Raw genomic sequence first — 21,233 nt, forward strand, 5'->3', positions numbered from 1 at the left:
CCCCAGCTGTCTTGGAACTCACTATGTAGACCAGGCTTGCCTTGAACTCATAAAGATCCACCTGCCTCTGCCTCCCAAGTGCTAGGATTAAAGGTGTGCGCCACCATGCCCAGCTGAGTTTGTTTTTTATGTCAAGACCCAGGGTGCCAGCATTTCTGGGCATGGCCTCTGGTAGGCAGTGAGGCTTTGGGGCCATGATTTCTGACTCTTCTGTGTTTTGCTCCAGGTGTCGATAAAACTGACACTTTGGCAGCTGTCAAACTTAGAATTAAGATGTCTTCCTCCTAGCGTATTCTGTGTGACATTTGCTAAAGCCCATAAAAAGCAATTGCCTTTAAAAATGGTGTGTAGGGCTAGGGATTGGATGGCAAAAGCATTTGAGTGAAGGCATAGAGGAGAGAGAGACATTACCTGGTCTTCCCCTGGGGAAGAAAGAGGGTACAACACTTTTATTTTCTTGGTGAGCAGAAAAGGTACAGTTGGGTAGTTAAATTTGAATGAGAAAAGCATGACACAAAGAAAGGGTGGGGGGCGTTTAACAAGAAAATTCCCTGGAGGGGAAGATTAAAGTGAACAGGTGCTGGAAAAATGTTTCTGCATATTAGAGCTTAATTAGATTTGAAGATGAATTCCAGATGGGCTAATTATGTGTGAGTTGTTGCAGGTTATTTCTTGTAGGGGCAAGCATGTATTTTTGGAAATGGTGATTTAGTTTGATTGGGTTTGATTCCTGCCTCCTGCCCTATCTCCATCAAGAAACTGCCTCTTCAGGGGCCCAAGGTCCCCCTCAGCAGGCCCACATCTTTGGGGTCAGACATTGGCAAAAGGACAGAACATGGGGCCATTGTGACTACATGCTCACATATGTGGGGAAGAAAAAGTGTCTTCAGGTCAGGTGGAAGGTCGTCAGCAGGAGGCCAACAGAGCATGGTGGGTGTTGCAGGAGCATGCATTTGCTGAGGTGGGAGACAAGTCTGTTTGCCAGGAAAATGGAGCCAGACTTCCCACGCCCCACATAGGTGCTCGGTGGGTACCTCTGGCCAGCTCCCCTGGCGGGGCAGGGGGCAGCCCCTTGTTAGCAGCTCTGTAGGAAGCAGACAGAGGAAAGACATAAGTGAACATAAATGGAAGTGTGTTTCAGACAGGAAATTCTAATGGGGGCTACTTGGGGCCAGTGCTGTCCTGTTAGGACAGTGTGCTTGGTTTGCCTTGGGAGCAGTTTGCAATGATTGTCTCTAAAAGGCTCTGACACCCTTGGAAGGTGTGGGTGTGCTGGGAGGGGCCTTATGGCACACCTTGAAGACATATGGTTGGCACAGTTTGGGTCTGAGGGCTTCACTAAACATAAACTTTTATGTAAGGACCTATAATTAGAAATTACAGTTGCATAATTTGTATATGGCTCAATGAATGATTTATATAATGTTATGTGATGATTTAGATAGAAAATATGACTTTTGTAGAATCTTTTAATGAAAAGTATTAGTTCAGTTCTCGGGAATGTATTTTTAGAGCTCTATTTGAACTCAGCATGTTTGACATAAATCAGATCTAATTGTCATTTTATGATTAATGAACATATGCTGGCCGTTTTTCCCCATTAATTAAACTTTATGTTCTCTGCGTCTGACAAAGCAAAACAAGTTTGGACTTTGACAGATTGGCAGTGGGGATTTACGCGCGCGCACACACACACACATCCTTATTTGTACATGTGTTTATTTTGTGCGTGTACAAGTCCATAAGTCAGGTTTTCAGGGGTATAAGATTTTTAAGCATGAGACTTGGGGGCTGGTTAAAAGCACTGACTGCTCTTGCAGAGGACTCAGGTTTAGTTCCCAGCACCCAGCATGGCTCCACACCATTCATAATTCCAGTCCAATGGATTCACTATTCTCTTCTGGCCTCCACAGGCATTGCATGACATGGTTACACCTAAATACACAAAGGCAAAACACTCATAGACATAAAATAAAAATGATTAAGTTTTTAAAAAGAAGAATGAGGGGCTGGAGAGATGGCTCAGTGGTCAAGAACACTGACTGCTCTTGCAGAGGACCCGGGTTCAATTCCTAGCACCCATATGGTGGCTACAAACTGTCCTTAACTCCAGTTCCAGGGGAGTCCAAAGGCCTCTTCTGTCCTCTGCATTGCACGACACGGGTACACTCACATACATGCAGGCAATACACTCATACACATAAAATAAAAATAGTAAATAAAATATTTTTTAAAAATAGAAAAATGTGGGGCTGGAGAGATGGCTCAGCGGTCAAGAGCACTGACTGCTCTTGCAGAGGACCCAGGTTCGATTCCCAGCACCCACATGGCCGCTACGAACCATCCTTAACTCCAGTTCCGGGGGAATCCAAAGCCCTCTTCTGACCTCTGCGTAGCACGACATGGGTGCACTCACATACATGCAGGCAACACACTCATACACATAAAATAACAATAAAATATACTTTAAAAAAATAGAAGAATGAATACCAGGTGTGGTAATGCACACTTTTAATCCCAGCACTCAGGAGGCAGTGGCAGGTGGACTGGGACTATAGGAGACCCTGTGAAAAAGAAAGACCAAGTGAGACTTGGAATGACTGGAAGCACCCAAGTTCAGCCTGAGGAGACCTGAGGCTAATCACTTCCCAACCATCTATAGTTCAGGCTGAGCTTGGGAGGGATGAGGGAGTGTTCTCAGTATATTCTCCCTTTAGAGACATCCCAGGGGCTGAGAGCATGGCTGTTCCTGCAGGTCATGGCTATGATAAAGAGTTCTAAGAAACAGTTGAGGATGGAGTAGTTGCAAATATATGTGCATTTTCCTTTCTGCTTTTCATGCGCTTTGTCAAAATTATAATAACTTGAAAGAACTGGGCATAGTGGTATGCACCTGCAATCACAGCCCTCAAAAGGCAGAGCCAGGAGGATTTCCACAAGTTCAAGGTCAACCTGGTTTACATAGTAAGTTCCATCCAGGTCAGCCTGGACTATAGTGAGCCACTGTCTTAAAAACAACAGCAGGATGTGGTGGTGCACACCTTTAATCCCAGCACTTGGGAGGCAGGGGCAGGCAGATCTCTCTCATATGATATGGAGGCTAGACTGGTCTACCTAGCAAGTAGGCTGGATAGGGCTAAGGAGACCCTACGTCAAAAAGACCAAAACTAAATAAGTAAATGATAGTTTAAAAGGTCAGATGCATATGAAAGGAACACTAGCACTGCTAGCACTGAGCACCTTACTCACCTGCTGTTGACTTTTGTTGTTTCAGGACATAGACAAGTTTGGCAATGAGATCACCCAGCTGGCTCGCCCCTTGCCGGTGGAGTATCTGATCATAGACGTAAGTACTCCCTTGTACTTACAAACTGACAAGCTGGCACCAAATAGTCCCCATGGAAATTAAGACTCCCGGGTATTGTCCACTTGACGGAGGAAGCCATCGAAGCTTGAGTTGTATACTGTCCCAAGAATTGTTTGTTCACTTACTAAATTCTCATGTTTCCAGAAGGGAAATTTTAAATAACCTAGGGATTAACTTTCCCCAGGCTTCAGTGCAAACGGGCCCACCAAACCTCAGCCCCACTCTGTGGCCTCTGAAAGGCAATGTGCCCTTTTTCATGGGGCTGAATCCAGAGAGTGTCTGAGCAGCTCCATATGTGCTGGGCTTGGTTGGTGGCTACCTGCTGCCCAGCTTGTGCAGATGTTGCCCTGCCTGGCAGCAGTAATGCTCCTGGCGCCGCTCCATCCACAAGGGTTCTGGGGACACTCTACAGCTTAGTGTCCTTGAGCAGTGAGGGCCAGTGCTATTTCTGGGTCAGACCTCTAGTAGATGAAGGGCCTGGCTCTGCTGCCTCTTCTCAGAATCCCTGCTTCTTTCTAGACACATTTGATGGTTACAGAGATGCATTTATATTGTTGGCCACAGGGCAGTGAGTGCTGCAGGACCAAGCCTGATGACTTTGCAGCCGCTGGACTGTCCGTGCTTGCCAGAGCTCTGTTCAGGGGGTTGAGGTGGCTCATTTCCTACATTGCTGGAGTGCCAGAATATCTGTTCAGGTCTCATTTGGACTTAGGATGGGCATATGATTCAGGCAGTAAAATATCATTGCATTTGGAGCAGTGAGGCCCCCTGAGCCAAGCCCATCGATGCTCCATTCCAATCGACAGTTCCTGAGAACATATTTATTACCTAGGCCATAAAGGCATCTGTTTTTAGACTACCTAGGGTGTAATTAAGATGAAAACAGATTGATGGGAGAGTTGGCATCGTTGAGAATCAGCTTCCTGAGCTCCCCACCCCTTCCCCATTACCTCCCTACCCCTTTCAGTAGTACTAGGTTTCTGGGAAGCATTCTACCCAGTAGTACCTACATACTCTGTCCCTGTAGATGTGAGGACTAGGAGGCCCTTGAAAGCAGATGCCCAAGGAGGGCTACTCAGTTCTTTGCTTAGCCCCAGAGACAGTACAGACCTGGACTGGGGCTGTCCTCTGTTCTTTTGTTTCTGTTTTCTGTCATGCAGTATGACCTTGACTGGCCTCAAATTTGTAATCTTTCTGCTTCTGCCTACTGAGGGCTGGGATTAAGGTGTGAGCCACTATGCCCGGTATATATTAAATATTCCTTATTTTGATTATTTTTATTTTTTTTTAATTTTATGAAGTTTTGTCTCCATTTATGCAAGTGTACCCATGTTGTATAATGCCTGCAGAGGCCAGAAGTGGTCATTCGATTCTCTGGAACTAGAGTTAACAGTTGTTAGCCACCATGTGGGTGCTGTGAACCAAACTTGGGTCCTCTGTAAGAACAGCCAGTACTCCTAACTGCTGAGCCATCGCTCCAGCCCTCTTAAATACTATTCTTAAGCTTGAGAGTGGGATGGCTGTTTTACAGCAAGCATTTTACCCACTGAACCGTTTCTTCATCCCTGGGGTGGCTATTTCAGAGATGGAAAGTGTTACCCCAGGTCAGTCTGGGTAGGGGATGAAGAACACAGGATGAAGAACTGGATTCCTAGGTGGTCACATGGGGTCACATGGACTTTGACTCTGTTGCTGTCCAGGGCCACTTACAAGGTTAAAGAGCCCAACTGAGGAATTCTGGACCTTGTACTTGCTAGGCTGGCTCTCTGCTGCTGCGTTGTCCCTCCATCCCTTTTTAAGTTTTTTTTTTAGTTTTTTTTTAATGTGTATGAGTGTATTGCCTGCATGTGTGTAACTGCACCCATGTTGTGTGATGCCCACGGAGGTCAATTATAAGAAGCCGTTGGATCCCCTGGAAATAGAGTTATGGATGGTTGTCAGCTGCCATGTGGGTGCTGGGAATTGAACCTGGGTCCTCTGTAAGAGCAGTCAGCACTCTTAACCTCTGAGCCATCTCTCCAGCTCAGTTTTTGTTGTTTTGAGATAGGATCTCCAGACATTGCCCAGGTAGCCGTCCAACTTGAGATCCTCCTGCCTTGGTATTACAGGTGCACTACAAATAATTCTCTGGATTATTGGTAAATGCTAGCAAGTATTCTTCAGGCACCCTTCCACTCCTGTTTCTGCCTTTCTGAGTAGCCTAGGCTTGTTCTGCAGCTTGGATATACTCCCCACTTTTGGAGTTCAAGTCCAGCTAGGACTCTGTTATCTACCCCATATGGGGTGTGAGCTGCTCCCATCATCTGTCTTCTAGATGAGCAGTGTGAGCCCACATGGGCAGCACATAGCTCAGGTCTGCTGGGTTGGCCTTGCTGTTGCAGAGACTTGTCCTAGAATGCTGACATTAGCTCAGCTGAATCCAGAAATAGCCTACTGCCTTTGCTGATGTAGAAAACAGACCACAATAGCCAGAAGGTTTTCATTCTTTAGAAATAATCCTGCAGGAGTCAGAATAGCTGCTCTAATTCTGGAAGGGGCCGACCTGGTGGTGCTGGTGTCACGTGCAGAGAAAAAAGCCTGTCATCAGACGGGTTGTAGCTCACACTTGGGTGCTTTCGAGGGGAAGGGGCCTCTGCTAAAGGGAATAAGGCCTTTATTATCAGTTGCTGCATACTCACCAGTGACTCCGAGGCTTCTATTGATTATGTGATGGATATGAAATGACCTCAGCCATTAGCTAAAGCATGCTGGAGCCAAATGAAAGCTTTGGCTCATGTTCAGTAGCAGGTCTTGACTCCAGCTTGCTCACCTCAGAGGGAGAAAGCTGCCTGTGACTCACAGCCCTGCACATGCACCTCGACTCCTGGAGGTCACTGTGTTTCTCAGGTCCACTGTGCCTGATCCCAGCCTAGTGATGGAAATTTTGTGCCTCTTCTGTTTGCCTCCTGCTGCCTTCATTCTTTCCTGTAGTTCCTTGGTTTAACCAGGATAGGTGAGCCTTGGGTATCCATGAGTGAGCACAGTGCTCCAGCTCAGACAGCTACCGTTGGGTGTCACAGCAGCTACAACACAGAGCCAAGAGCTGCTCAAATGTGAGCGCTTCAAAGACACATTCTTGAGTTTGTTTCCCGGGCTCTGAGTTTCACATCGTTCATTTGAGGGGAATATTGTTAACTGTTTTGTTCAACACATAGTAGATGTGCTGGGCCTGTCACAGTTCATGTTTTTGTTCTTTAGATCACAACCACCTTTCCCAAGGATCCAGTTTACACTTTTTCTATTTCACAAAATCCATTTCCTATTGAAAACCGGGATGTGCTAGGTGAGACACAGGTAAGCTCTTTGTTTTAGAGACACAATTTAAAGGTTCTGTTTATTTAACATTGGTCTTATTTTCCGAGAAACTGATGTTTTTCGCACTTCCCTGTCTAATTCTCTGGTAAGCCCCATGAGGCCCTATTCTAGAGTAGTGTTGATTACTTGATGCCTTTTCTTTGCCTGGGTGATGAATAACCACAGGGTAAATCCCCTGAAGTCCTTGGGCTTAGAGACCTGCAGAAATACCATTGCCAGTTGACTTTGTAATTTTCCCAGTATTTATTTCTCACTTTCTTCTCTACCAACAATGACCTTTCTCTGGTTTGTGTGTTAGCGTCCTGTAGAGTGGAGCAGTGCGGGCAGTCTTGCTTCCTGGTTGATCTGTCTACCTGGTGCTGCTGTCTCTTGGGCTTGTCAGGGTCCATCAGGGATGTGGACCCATGTGGCCTGGCATGCGGTCTGATGAGCTTTGTTGCTCACACTTCCTGCCGCACCCTCTGCTCTCACTGGCAGATCAGCCAGACCTGAGTTGCAGGTTCTGCCGTGTGCAGACAGTCTGTGTGCAGACCAGTTTTCTTGAACTGGTTTGATGCCAACATTTCAGAATATGATTTGACTGAGGAATAGCCCTAACATTTACTTCTGATGTGGTTTCTTGCTGCCTGTCTGTCCAGTGAGGTGGAGTGCTTGCTGGGACGTAGTTATAGGCAGTCCTCTAAGGCTCCCATGGTAGTCCTGTTGCACGTGTCCAGTTGTTCAAAAGCTGTTCTCTCCATTCCTCCCCCCTGCATGCGAAGTAGGCCCTTTCCTCTACCTACTCTCTTCTTTTAGGTAAAGGGATATTTTTCCATCAGTCTGTAAAGACCTGCTTCATTTTTCTTTAACCTGTGTCCATCAAGTGTGTGGAGGGCATCCCCTGGGCAGGAGGGTCACACTAGCCCTGTAGCTCTGCACCTCTTCTGGACTTGTGATTACTGAAAGACTATACGTGTCTCCCAGCATTAAATGTATTTATTTTTAGTAGGAGACAGTGTTCCGTCTGGATCTGGCACTAGGGGTTTGTGATAAAATACTCATTTTTTTCCCTTTTTTCCGACCCTTCCCTTAGGACTTTCATAGTTTGGCCACCTATTTGTCCCAGAATACCTCGTCTGTGTTCTTGGATACCATCTCCGACTTCCACCTCCTGCTGTTCCTAGTCACCAATGAAGTCATGCCTCTGCAGGTATCAGCTTTGCTGCTGTTCCTCTTGTTTTCTTTTCTCAAATCCCAGGAACTGGAATGAAGCTTGGTGTCGAGAGACATCTGTCCTGCATCGAGTGTGTGAGAATGAGCAGGGGTGGCAGCAGTGCACGGGGGGCTTGCTGATGTGGAGCTGGTTGAGTTTCCCCTTTAGCCTCTGTAGTGAAGGACAGTTTGGCTGGTCATTATCACCTGGAGAGCAGAGGGGGATGAGCTGTGTCCTCAAGCCTGGATCAGGGGTCCCACTGTTCAGACAATCCCTGAGCAACAGCTCCAGAGCCAGCACTTCTGCTCTTTTCTGAAACCACCCCTCCTGAGCCAATTCAGTTTTATTGCCTTGGCCCAGAAGGTTTGGCTTGCTTCCAGGCTCTGTGCACATACCTGTACAGTTGGCATTTTTAAGATACACCATGAGGGAAAGTGAGTTATGAGCCTTTGCAGACACTCAGAGCAGGGCAGAACAGGAGGTCGCACTAGGAAGCCTTTCTGTGTGCCTTGGGCATACACAGCATGGGTGTCCTTTCCCATTGGCCTTTCTCTGCCTGAGACAGAAGTGCCAAGGAGAAAGAAATGAGTCTTTGAACCTGCTCACACTGACTTGGCCTCTTTCCCTGAAGGTGACAAAGTAGAGTCCTTCCTCCCAAGGACGTTTCTGCGGTCGTCCTGTTACTCTGCTGGATTTATTTTGTGTCTATTTAGTGCACACCTAGGATCCGTAGCCTGGGCAGGATGTCCATACCTGGTCTGAATTCTACATTGAGTCACTTTGTCTATTCTCATTGGGGTCAGCCCGGGTAGCTGGACCTAGTGGACTACTCTACCATCTGAGCACAAGGTGACAGAAAGGTCTGTCATCAGGACTACCTTAGCCCACACGAGTGTTTGCAGTTACCCGTTGGAAAATGTTTTCTGGAGGTCTTGAGAGCCCTTGAGGACTTGATCAGTATCACTGTACAGCTCTGTTGGGTTGGCCGTGGAGGTCATAGATATTGAATGTAGTTTCCAGATACTAATGGAAGAGAAAGACAGGAAAGTGTGAGGAAGAAGACAGGTCTTAACACCTGGGGCTCCATCTGTCTGCCCCTAGAACCAGGAATATAGGCTCCTATATTCTGGGTTGTTGGACCTACTGTCGGCCCATGGTAGAGATGCCTATGTTTGGCTTTTACTTCAGCATTTAAATGTATAGATCTCAGGTCTCCCCCAAGCCTCCACCCCATACTGGGAATTGAGCTCAGTGTCCTGTACATGCTAGGCAAGCACTCTTGTCACTAGGCTGTATTCCCAGCTAGATGTAATGTGTTTTGCTTTTATAGGGTCAGCCTCTTTGAGACATGTTCTTGATGTTAAAGAGTGTCCCTCAGGCAGAGCCAGGTAGAACCTACCTTTTGGCTTCTTGCAGGACAGCATCAGCCTGCTGCTAGAGGCTGTGAGGACCAGAAATGAGGAGCTAGCACAGACATGGAAGAAGTCTGAACAGTGGGCCACCATTGAACAGCTGTGCAGTGAGTGTCCCCTTCTCCCTTCTACCAGGGGCCACAGCCAGAAACGGGACCATGTGTCTCTTACATTCTGGACTTCTGGCTTCCAATACCTCCTTGGAGTATTTGGTTGAGGGGACCAGCACAGATGGCCCCTTTACTGGGCACATGCCATAGTTGTTGATGTGACTGTGTAGACCTTAGGTGTATAGAACTATGAGCTGCCTGGTTATGCATCAGATACAACCTTAATCTAAAAGGCGTCTCTGTGCACACTTAGCATGTGTTGCCATTCCCCATACCTTGATGATGCAAAAAAAACAAAACAAAAAACCTCAACAACTCCTGCGGCAGCAGGTAACAGGTCTAGAGCTCCTTGTGTTCATTAGCACTAGCTACTAAAAAGTTTAGTATGCGATTGTCTAATCCTGTGCACAGGACTGGCAACACAAAGTAAATGCTGTTTACAAACCACCATAGACACAAGACATCTGGGAACACCTTGAGGGTATCAGGCGAGAAGTCTTGGAGCTGCCATGACACCAAGAGTGGATTAAGTGTGAAGCTTGTCACTCTCTGGGCTGGCAGTTGTGTGTCTGGAAAATGCTGCTCTCCCAGCATCCATGAGTGAAGAAGTTCCAGTCAGAAATATGCAAAGAACTTTTTAAAAAATATTTTATGTGCATCAGTGTATTGCCTGCATGTAAGTGCACCCATCATGCAATGCCCACGGAGGTCGAAGAGGGCATTGGATCCCCTGGAACTGGAGTTACGGATGGTTATTAGCCGTTATGTGGGTGCTGGGAATCAAACCCAGGTTCTTTGCAAGAGTAGCCAGTGCCCTTAACCACAGTGCCATCTCTCCACCCCACAAATAACTTTTTTTTATCTTTTTTGAGACAGGGTCTCCTTTAGTCCCATCTGGCCTGGACCTCACTCTGTAGATTAGGATGGTCTTGAACTCATAGAGATCCACCTGCCTCTGCCTCTGCCTCTGCCTCCGCCTCCTGAGTGCTGGGATTAAAGGTGTGCACCACCCAACCTGGCAACTTTTTTTCTTAATAAAAATTAACAGGTTTGGAGAGATGGCTAGGCAGTTGAGAGCACTGACAGCTCTTGCAGAGGACCCAGGTTTCATTCCTAACAGTCATATGGCAGCTATGAACTCTCCTTAACGCCAGTTCAAGGGGAATCCGAAGCCCTCTTCTGACCTCTGTGGCATTGCACAACACGGTGCACTCACATACACACAGGCAATACACTCATACACATAAAATAATAAAATTTAAAAAAAAAATTGGGACTGGAGAGATGGCTCAGCAGTTAAGAACACTGGATGTTCCTGCAGAAGACCCGGGTTTGAATCCCAGCACCCACATGGCAGCTAACAACTGTCCATAACTCCAGTTCCAGGAGATCTGACAGCTCTTCTGTCCTCAGGCATTGCACTTACCTCCATGCAGGCAATATACACATACACATAAAATTTAAAAAAAAAATTAACAGGTTTTAGCATTTATATTGAGACATCTGAAGGGCAGGGTAGAAGCTGGAAAACTTGTGTTGCCCAGCCTCAAAGCTGTACAGTTCTCTTGATCCATCCAGGCACTGGGGTGTTGGCTGACGGCAGAGAACGTGATGAGCCAGTTAGAGTCTGAATGGGTTAGGAGCACAGGTGCTAGCACAGGAAACGGAAGAGGGTTTCTTTGACAGGAGAGTGTGCCAAGATAGCTGGAAGCTGTGGATCCAAAGAGTGTAACTAGAGCGGACACATAGTATACTTGAAAGTGAGCTTAGGACAGGTCTTGGGCCTACTACTTAATAAGCCTATGTCTTAAAAATCTTGGGATAGGAAACATTCTTTTAGACAGGATTCAGGAGTTGGAGGTAGTCCACAGAAAAATAAATTGCATAAAATTGGTAAATTGGATAGGAGTGGTGGTATATACCTATAATTCCAGCCCTTGAGAGGCCAACCTGGGCAACATAGTGAATTCAAGGTTCGGAGGAGATGCCACATAGTCTAAGGAGCCCAAGGCTGGAGTTGTTATCGATGGTGTAGTGTTTGTTGAACATAAATAAGGCCCTGAATTTGATCCTCAGTATCCCCCAAAAAATTAAGTTGAACTTTTGTCAAAATGAAGTACCTGTATTCATTGAAGGGCATTGTTAGCAGGATTTTCGATGCATACATATGATCTAGCCCTCTTTCCAAACCCCTAAGAACTGCTTATTGAAGAGCTTAAATAAGGGCTTGTCAAAGCATTTCACAAAAGGAGATGTAGGAATGGTTAGTAATAGCATTACTCATCAAGGAAATGCCAAGTAGAGCAGTGTGATACCAGTGCTCATTCATCAGAGTGGCTAAAATGAAGAAGCTGGTGGTACCAAGCCCTACTGAGGACATGGAGCCACCAGGACTTGAACCCCGCTGGGGGAATTGGTGTGAGTTTCATAGGGAGCCACAGACATTTGCCCTGTCATCAGCAGTCTCATTGCTGAACCTCTACCAGGAGAAAGGAAGATACAGGTCCACCACGAGTTTGCATAAGAGTGGACCTGCCAGGTGCCCATCAGCAGGGCTGTGATGATTCTCACAGGAGTACTCAGCAGCAAGGGAACTGCAGGTACAGAGCAGGGGAGGCGTTTGCTGACTGAGGCCATGGGCAGCAGTTTTGGCTCAAGCAGTAGGGGTTTTTGGGAAACCTCTAGTCCTGCCACAGAACTCCTGGGAGGTGAGGTATCCTTTCCGTGTATAAATGATGCATACTCACTTCTTTTTGCCCCGTAGGCACCGTTGGGGTGCAGCTCCCAGGCCTCCATGAGTATGGTGCCGTCGGGGGCTCTACACGTGCTGCCACCTCTGCCATGTGGGCCTGTCAGCACTGCACCTTCATGAACCAACCTGGCACAGGCCACTGTGAGATGTGCAGCCTCCCCAGGACCTAGGGCTCTGGCCCTCTGCTGGGTGGGACTGGGGCAGCCCAGCCCTCTCTGAAACCTGGAGCCTGAAGCCCACAGCCTTGAAGCAGTGGAGCCAACTACCCTGGTATTCCGGATGTACTGAAGCTTCACAGTGCTGATCTTGGAGAGAGAGAGAGAGAGAGAGAGCCCCAGCTGCTGTGCTGGGGCTGAACAGAACCAACTGGAAATGCAGAGCAGCCCTGCCCAGAGCACCTCACATGCCTCACCCAGTTAATAGCCCCCCCACTGCAGTGGAGGGACTGAGCACCTCCAAACTAACACCTGAAACCGGGGGGGTGCACGGAGAGGTTGCTGCTGTCACCCAGCTGTCTTTCCTTATGCTTTTTGTTTTCTGCCTCCCCCCCCCCCAGTTTTTGGTTAGATGCTCCTGGCTGTCTCTGCTCTCTTGCTGTGGGGCTGAGGCCCTGCCTGTGAGGGCCATGTCCCTCCTGTTATGAGGGGCCCCTGCCTGGTGGGAATGTATTACCTGGAGTGTGGCCTCCTTGGCCTGGTTTAGCATGCCACCTTTCCTTTTCTGGCCCAAAGTCAGGTGGGAGTTGGTTGTAATAACAGTTACCAGTAATTCCTGCCCAGAAAACTTTTATTTATTGTTTTTAAGATAAAATTTTGTAAAGGGGAAGGAGAGAGGACTTAACTTCAGCTTCCTCTCCCCCTCCAGTGCAGCCCCTCTTGGGTGTTCAAGATTGTTAGTGGGTGGGGCCACCATCAGTTCTCCTGAAGCAAACCTCAGTGCCTGAGACTTTTCTATCAAGCCACAGGATGGTGGCAGCTGGCAGCATGGGCAGCTCAGGAGCAGTGGTGGCCCTAACCTGGCAGTCAGATGGGCCAGCCCTGGGGTTCTGCTCCCCTCCCCCAGCACTTTTCCTCCACCTATGGCCTCCCCACACTCTGGCCTTCTGGCACAGTGCTGTGGCCATTGAGACAGCCTAGGTAAGATCCCCATGGGGTCTCTCTGGGGCCTGGACAGTTGATGCTCTACAGATGGTGTGAGGTGCAGGCAATCCAAAATGGTCCCAGTGTCTCTGAGGGCCCCATGTGGTTGTGCTCTTGACAGCCCTTTTCCAGGTGAGCTGTGGACATCTTGATGCCTCTTTGCCTTAATGAGAGCTAAGTCAGCTGTATTACACCCTGGGAAAGGCCATCCCAGACTGCTGGGATGTGTGTCACCCTAGTGGGACGAGCCCATGCTGCCTTCACCATCCTTGGCCCTGTGGACAGAACACTTGTCTGTTGGGTTAACCTATGGCAGGGCTGTAACCAGCACCCCTAGGCTCACCTGACGTGAGATCTGAATCAAAGAACTGGGGTTGTCTACTCCTGAGGCTGTGGGCCCATTGGCTTTTGTTTGGTCCTGGCAAGACTGTCCTGGAGGGCCAGGAGAGGTGGAACAGCAAGGCAGGCAATCTCTAGCTGCCTGCCAACATAGGAGAAAGTGCTGAGGGCTGTCTAGTCTCCTTGCTGGTAGTTGCCCTGGCTAGGGCTTCACCTTCCTGCCTCTTCTGGTCCCCGAGGTCAGGTAGATTTGGTATCCTGGCATTGCTGTGTTCATGACTTCCCGTTTCCAAGCCAGTCATTCTAGCTGCTACCCATTCTGGGCAGGTGCCAGGCAGCACACACTTCTGGAGACCTTCCCACCACCACTTACTCCCCAACTCACTCTCATCTTTGTCTACCAAGCTAGTTTCCTTTTCAATATTTTTCTCATGTTCTGGCATCCACATAATTCACGTTTTCTTTTGTCTTTAGCTAAAGAAACTTGTGATTTCTCTGCTTATGGTTTTGAGTTACTCTTTGTTCAGTAATGCACTTTATTTTATTGTCCAAAGAGAGTCAAGCTAATGCTACTAGCTTAGGGTGAGCCCACCTGAAGGTTCAGGCCTGGGCAGCTCAGCTACCTCCTCCTATGTGGAGGTGGCCCTAACCCCACCTCTAATCCCTTTTGCCACCAGGCACTGTAGCCCAGAGAGTAGTGCCTGTGAACATACCTGTCCAAGTGAACCTAGTAGCTGCCATGGTCCCCTTCAGGCCCAGAGGTGGCCTAGCCCTGGCTGCCCTCTGACCAATCTGCTCCTGGGACAGGGTGCTCCCGCTTCGGCTCTGCTTTGGGCTGGCAGGTGTGCGTCGGCTGGGTGCAGACAGCATTTTGACTCCAGTCCTGCAGTGGAACCTAATAAAAGCGCCTGAAGCGATTGCCCTGCTCTCAGTGCATTGTTCCTGTGCCCAGAACCATTGCCCACAGGTTGTGTCTGGTGTGTGCTTGCTGTGAAGTGGTGTTGCTGTGCTCCTGAGATGTGCTTGGTCATTTCAGAGTGGGACCCAACTTCCCAACCTGTTGCTCCCCTGCTTGGGTTTCTGGATGCCATCCTTACAGGTCTGTAGCCTGGTGACCTCCCTGCCGTGCCTGTTCTGCCTCTTACCTGCCAGACACATGGCTACTACATTTCTGTATCATGGATATGGATGGATAAAGGCTAAGTCCAGGCAGATAGCCTGGTCAGCCCATGTCCACTCCCCACACCACTTGGTCACTCGAACCGTTCTGGCATGCTTTCCTATATACTGGAAGATAGGCTGGGAGGACTGATGGGAGTGGATAGGGAGTCTTGAGTGTTAGATGAGCTACAGAGAACTACCTCCTTACTGCTCAGACTGTCAGCATTTAAGGGCAGCCTGGGGACAGTGCAGAGGTATGTTCCAAAGGACATTCAGGACATGTCAATACCCAGAACTGGGGTGATAGGTCATGCCAACCCCTCCCCCAGCCTCACCTGGGATTAGGATGTGGTTTGTGTTTTGTATGTGTACAGTGTGTTACCTACACGTATGTAAGTGCCCCTGTACATGCCATGCCTGCAGAGGCCAGAAGGGGGTGTTGGAATCCCTGGAATTGGCAGTTACTGAAGGTTGTTAGCCTGGAAACCGAACTCCGCAGAGTCAGTTCTCTTAACCCTTGAGTCTGCCCGGATTGGTTGTTTTGCCAGCTGCACTAGGACTAGGCTATGTCCAAGCCCAGTGGACATTTTGTGGCTGGCCCTTGACATTTCATGGCCTGTGGACTTTTGAGATGAGCCTTCTTTTGCCTGTACTGGCCCCAAATTCTAACTGCAGCAGTCCTGCTGGGGTCGGCCGCCCCTGAGTAGCTCTGGGCATTAGCAGTGGCACCGCATTTCCAATGGGTGGAGAGCTTGGTCTTGCACTTGGAGCTCATCAGAGCAGAGCGCAGTGGGGAAGGGAGGCGCTCCCTCGCCTCTCCGGGGCTCCTCCCAGCCGCTGCTCTCGGGGCTGGCTGGCCCCACGGAGGCCTCTATGGCCGAGAACATGGGGTCCAGCCCCAAAGTATGCTGTTGATGCCCTGTGTCCCTCGCCTGGACTCCACACTGCTCCCACGTTCGGGAGGTATCGACCCGAACCCCGCGCGTTTCCTCGCCCCGCGCACCCTCGCTCGCCAGGACCCTTCCTCTGATCCGTGGCTTGAGCCCGGCGTGTCCGTCGTCCCGTTCTCTGCTAGAACGTCGGCTCCTCCAGTCCTGACCCGCCGGCCTGACCCGGGGAGCCGCTGGGCCGCCGCACGTGGACACGGCTGGACCCCCGCGCCCCAGCTCGGTCACCCCCTAACCACACACGGAGGCCGCGCCGCGCCGTGGGCGGCCGTAAAGCGCAGAGGCGGCACCGCCCCTCCGAGGAGCGCTGGCCGGGGCCCAGGATGGCGGGCGCTGCTTCCCGCGTGCACTACTTGACGGACTTCTGCTGCCCGCTGGGGGGTCCGGCGGCGGGCAGGCCCCGCGTGCTGTGCCACGAGCCGGAGGTCTTCCTGTCCACCGGGCGCGAGTTCGTCTACGTGTACGACCAGGAGGGCGGGCAACTGACGGTGAGCACGGGGCTGCGGGCTGCGGGCTGCGGGCGGGGCTCTGGGGTGCGGAGCCGCGTGCGCCTCGCCCGACCGACGGGTGTCACGGGCCGTGTTCCAGTTCCTGTGGAACTCTCCCACAGGCGGTGTTCCAGTTCCCCGACCAGGTGTGGCACCTGCAGCTCCTGGCCCCCCGCCGGGCGCTCTACGTCCTGTGTGCCCGGACCGGACTCTACTGCCTGGCGCTGGACTCCCTGAGCAGGTGAGGGGGCGTGGCCGCGGTAGGCCTGCACCGCGTGGACGTACTCGCGTGTCCTCCGTGAGCCCCCGGCGGTTTGTCCTTGCGACAGCCCGAACCGGCCAGCCGCCAGCCCGGGGTGGGGAAGCGGGCCCCTTGCTCGCCGACACCGGTACGCTGTGCGGGTGTTCACCAAGAGTGCTCTCTCGGGGTCGTAGGCGGTTGAGGCCGGGGTGGTGAAGTCTGCAGCCAGGAGCAGCCTGCCGTTGGCCTCGAGTGTTTGGCAAGACCCCTTAAAAGTAGGTCTCAGGCGGGCGAGTCCAGGCCAGCCTGGTCTAGTGAGTTCCAGGCTAGCCAGGACTACAGGAAGACCCTATCTCAAAAAGAATTTAAAAATCCGTCTCGGCCTGGCGTGGTGGCGTACGCCTTTAATCCCAGCACTCCGGGGGCAGAGGCAGGCGGATCTCTGTGAGTTCAAGGCCAGCCTGGTCTACATAGTGAGTTCCAGGACAGCTGGGGCTTCAGGGAGAACCTTTCTCAAAAAAGCCCCCCCCCCCAAAAAAAAATTCGTCTCAAGAGGAAGAGGGGTCTGCCGTTGATAGTCGGTGCAAAGGTTTCTTGACCATGGGCTTGTGCTGTGAAAAAGCAACAGGTGCATCCCACACTAGGCCTCGGGCATCGTCCTACTCTGACGAGCATTGCGTGGAGCCTGTTTCTGGCATTCTGGCCCTATTCCTCCAACTGCCAGGTGCTGTATGTGACCCGCTGAGTGGCTTAGGGATACCATGGGAACTCTTGAGAGCACTTATGTGACATTCCCTACACAGCCTGCTCTAAGCAAGTCAGGTTCTTGTGGACACACTTGAGCCTTTCCTACCCTATACTGACTACAGTTCTATTGTTCCTGAAGGTCTCTGAGCCAGGCCTCTGAGGACAAAGAGGATGAGGATCTTCCTTCCCCTGTGATCCCTGTGGACCCAGATGCCTGTGTGCTCCCTGATGCCACACTCTGTGCCTTCACTGTGGTGGAGGACATGCTTATCACCCTGGTGCAGGGCCCCACCCAGTGGAAGATGCAGCTATTTGAGCGTCCCTGTCCAGGAGAGGAGCCCCGGCCCGAAGGCCAGATTGGTGAGGTGGAGTTGTCCACCTGCACACCCCCAGGTGGGGTCCCAGGGAAGTCTGCAGCCCCCTGCTTCCTGCCAGTGCTGTGCTGTGTGTTGCCACCAGGCTCCCGGGCACTTCACGGCCAACCCCAGGGCTTCGAATGCTTCATGTTGGAGGAGGCTCTGTTTGGTTTGCTCTTTGGAGCTGATGCTACTCTCTTGCAGTCAGCTGTGATCCTCTGTGGTCTCCCTGATGGCCAACTTTGCTGTGTTGTCCTGAGGGCCTTGGTCACTTCCAGGTCAGCCCCTGGTGACCCAAAGGCCTTGGTCAAGATCCTCCATCACCTGGAGGAACCTGTGGTCTTCATTGGGGCATTGAGGACAGAGCCACAGCCTGAGGAAGCTGCAGGAGGGTTGCTGCCTGGTGAGGATGTGCACTCTGATTGCCTGGTGGCCCTTGGCCACCAGGGCCGGACACTGGCCATCAAGGCCAGCTGGAACAACTCAGGGAATCTGGTACCAGAACTTCGAGAATACTGCCTTCCGGGACCTGTGCTCTGTGCTGTCTGTGATGGGGATGGCCACATGTACCACAGCACACCCTCAGACCTCTGTGTGGTAGACCTGACTCGGAATGGCATCTCCTGGAACCTGGAGAAACCTGACCAGGCCATAGGAGGTCTTCCGTCCACGCTGTGCCCAGACAGCTTGAACATCTGCAGTGTCGTCACTCTCTGTGTGTCATCAAGGGCACCTACAGGTACTGTCTCCTGTTCAGGTGTGACACTACAATTGGGGCAGGCCTCCTCCTTGACAGTCTTCCAGAGGTGGCCTGGGCTCTTTGCTTGTGTTGGGCTTTGTATGACCTTTCCTGAGCTGGCAGGTTCAGGCTTGCCCTCACCAGGCGTTTCACAACCTAGTGGTTCACTCACTCATCTTGGGGTGGAAGAACGTGTGACCCCTTGGCTTACACGGTGGTACTGCTGTACCTGGATGCACTCTGGCCCCTCACTTGAATGGCAGCTTAGAGCATGTGACTTGTGGGGGTCAGTGCAAGAGCGTCTACCACAGCAGGTCTCAAATCAGGTCAGACCAAGCCTCCATGCATCCTCTGAGGGCTGGATGAATCTGCTTCAGCTGCTGCGTGGCCTGTTTATAGGCCATTCAGAGGGTGTCTCTGAGTTCTCCATCCAAGAGAGGGTTTTAGCTGACATTGGGGTGAGAGGACGGCAGCCCCTCTAGGCTTTCCTATTAGAGTCAGCTAGAGTACAAACAGGAGAGATCCTTTGAAGAGTCAGACTACCATGGTGTGGGGGGCAGATGTGAATGTGGCTGAGACTAGGACCCCTGTGACCTGACCATCAGCTGCTTGCCTTTGTGTTCAGAGCTGAGGGATTGGGAGCAGGCAGACCTTCGGCAGAGGCAGCCTCTGCCTCCTAGGTGCCGAGAGGAGGGCAGGAGGGTGCTGTGGAGATGTCTGGCTTCTTGAGATGTGCCCAGTGAGGATGGGGTGATCAGAGCTCGCCTTCAGGGCACTTCTCAAAGGCAGAGCTCAGCAGCCTTTCTCTGTGTGGTCTGTTGAAGGCCATGACGTGTCTGGAAGACTTGGTGCCATGCAGTGTCTTCTTTTAGCCCCTTTTTGTCCTGTGTGAGCCAGTTGCCACCAAGGTACCACATGTGCTGACCTGACTTCCATTTCATGGAGGAACTTTAGAAGGTGTGCAGAGGCCAGTGGGCATCATCTCTGTCCAGCCCTGGGAGGGGGGCTTTCCCACATCTCCCCAGGCACCTCACCTTTGGACGCTGTCTTGGCCCTCTGCCAACTCTTGTCCTAGAGCCCAGAGCAAACACTACTGAGTGTCCCATGCCAGCTGTTGTGAGCCTGCTGACCAGCCCTGCATGCATGTGTCCATTGTCAGGTGGTACTGAGCTCCTGGCCCTGTCTGCCAAAGGCCGCCTGATCACCTGCAGTCTGGACTTGAACTCAGAGGAGCCTGGTCCTGCCAGAATGACCATGGCAAATGCAGGCCAGAAAATTAAGGAGCTGCTCCTGGACATTGGCGATGTCTCTGAGAGGTGAGTGGCAGGCTTTGGCTCAGGCAGAGGTAGTGGTGTGTCCCTGGGAGGCAGCATCCTGGGAAAAGCTGTCCTAGGCTAGGGTAGTTTCAGGTGGAAGCCATCTGTGTGGCTATCCCTCTGCCTCTAGCTCCATGGGAATATTTCCACAGTGCCCACTACCCACTGTCACTAAGGATAACTGCAAAGGAGAAAATGGGCCAATTGGGAACATCTGGGGTGATATAGATGGGCACCATCTTGCTCTGGGTGGCCCATGTGGATGTCTGGCTCCTTGAGTCAGGGGCAGGGGTGCTGGGTTAGCCTCTTCCCAGCAAGCATAGCACAGTTCAGCAATTCCATCCTGTGCTGCCTTTTGTAGCCAAGAGTCAGGTCACACAACTAGGCCTGGGAAGCTCCTCATGCTCTCATGTCCCCACTGGAACCTTGTGCTAGAACCATGTTCTGGTCCCTTCTTCTAGAGATAATGGCTCCCTCTACCATGACTTCACTGTCCTGGGTGTCATTTCTGTTTGCAGAGTGTCCTTTCTGAAGAAAGCCGTGGACCAGCGCAACAAGGCCCTAACAAGTCTCAATGAAGCCATGAATGTGAGCTGTGCCCTGCTGTCCAGGCAGGAGGGCGCCCGGCCCATCTCGTGCACCACCACCATCGCCTGGAGCCGCCTGGAGCTGCGGGACGTGCTGATGGCCACCTGCGTGCTGGAGAATGGCAGCAGCTTCAGCCTGGATCAGGGCTGGACCTTGTACATTAAGGTGCTTACTAGCTCCTCTGCCTTGGACCTGGATGGGGCTGGCTCAACTTTCACCTACACCATACCAGTGGACAGACTCAGCCCAGGCAGTCGGCGGGAGGTGACGCTGCCCCTGGGCCCTAGCGAGAGCGGCGTGCTTGACCTGCCAGTGACCGTGTCCTGCTGGCTCTTCTACAGTCTCAGGGAGGTGGTGAGTGGGGCCTTAGCCCCCTCCGACCCCCTAGAGATCCCCTATCTGGAAGAGTACCCCCTTAACCTTCCCAAGCAGGAGGTTGTTTGTCTGCCCCTGTGTAAGCGCACAGTGGACATGCTGCAGTGCCTGCGCTTTCCCAGCCTGGCCTCATCACCCGCACAAGCGTCCTGCCTGCCTGGCCCTGTCCGTGAGCATGTGGAAACCTTCCTGGAGACCTGCCAAGCCCCTCACAGTGATCTAGCTGGCCCAGCCTCCCTGCGGGCCAAATACCTGCCCCCATCCACAGCCTCCATCAGGGTGTCAGCGGAGCTGCTCAGGGCTTCCCTGGAGGACGGTCACTCAGGTTGGTGGCACTAAGGCTTTACTCTGGTTTCAGGGCTCTGGGGCCGTGGACATGGAGTGTTTCTTGCGGAGTTCCACTACATTCTAACAACTGTTGGAGTCTTATGTCACATGGTCCTGTCATGTTTTTTTTTGTTGTTTCTTAAAAACTGGAAACAGCTGGGCGTGGTGGCACACGCCTTTAATCCCAGCACTCGGGAGGCAGAGGCAGGCAGATCTCTGAGTTCAAGGCCAGCCTGGTCTACATAGTGAGTTCCAGGCCATCTGGGGCTACAGGGAGACCCTG

General features: G+C 51.3%; 2 protein-coding genes across 6 annotated transcripts in view; both read left to right on the top strand.

Moving 5' to 3' along the window:
- Nploc4 (NPL4 homolog, ubiquitin recognition factor) overlaps positions 1 to 14,583 on the top strand; it is a 57,741-nt gene extending 43,158 nt beyond the window's left edge. For 2 of the 3 annotated variants that reach the window (XM_008828590.2, XM_029561223.1), the window contains 5 exons: positions 3,275 to 3,346; positions 6,605 to 6,700; positions 7,794 to 7,910; positions 9,330 to 9,432; positions 12,200 to 14,583. In XM_008828590.2, coding sequence (XP_008826812.1) covers positions 3,275 to 3,346; positions 6,605 to 6,700; positions 7,794 to 7,910; positions 9,330 to 9,432; positions 12,200 to 12,357 — 546 coding nt within the window. In that variant the 3' untranslated portion in view covers positions 12,358 to 14,583. The remainder of the gene's footprint in view (positions 1 to 3,274; positions 3,347 to 6,604; positions 6,701 to 7,793; positions 7,911 to 9,329; positions 9,433 to 12,199) is intronic. The other variant, XM_029561218.1, reaches the window with a different exon arrangement.
- Positions 14,584 to 16,064: 1,481 nt separating this feature from the next.
- Positions 16,065 to 21,233, top strand: part of Faap100 (FA core complex associated protein 100) — a 10,057-nt gene continuing 4,888 nt past the window's right edge. The window contains exons 1-5 of one of the 3 annotated variants that reach the window (XR_003848756.1): positions 16,065 to 16,261; positions 16,384 to 16,502; positions 17,389 to 18,344; positions 19,504 to 19,660; positions 20,179 to 20,948. Coding sequence is in view for 2 of the 3 variants with exons in the window: in XM_008828599.3 (XP_008826821.1) it covers positions 16,097 to 16,261; positions 16,384 to 16,502; positions 17,389 to 18,344; positions 19,504 to 19,660; positions 20,179 to 20,948 (2,167 nt within the window). In the remaining variant the exon portion in view is untranslated. The remainder of the gene's footprint in view (positions 16,262 to 16,383; positions 16,503 to 17,388; positions 18,345 to 19,503; positions 19,661 to 20,178; positions 20,949 to 21,233) is intronic. The other 2 variants (XM_008828599.3, XM_029561228.1) reach the window with 2 other exon arrangements.

The sequence above is a fragment of the Nannospalax galili genome, unplaced genomic scaffold (assembly GCF_000622305.1).
Source record: "Nannospalax galili isolate Female #2095 unplaced genomic scaffold, S.galili_v1.0 scaffold1250, whole genome shotgun sequence".
Classification (NCBI taxonomy): Eukaryota; Metazoa; Chordata; class Mammalia; order Rodentia; family Spalacidae; genus Nannospalax; species Nannospalax galili.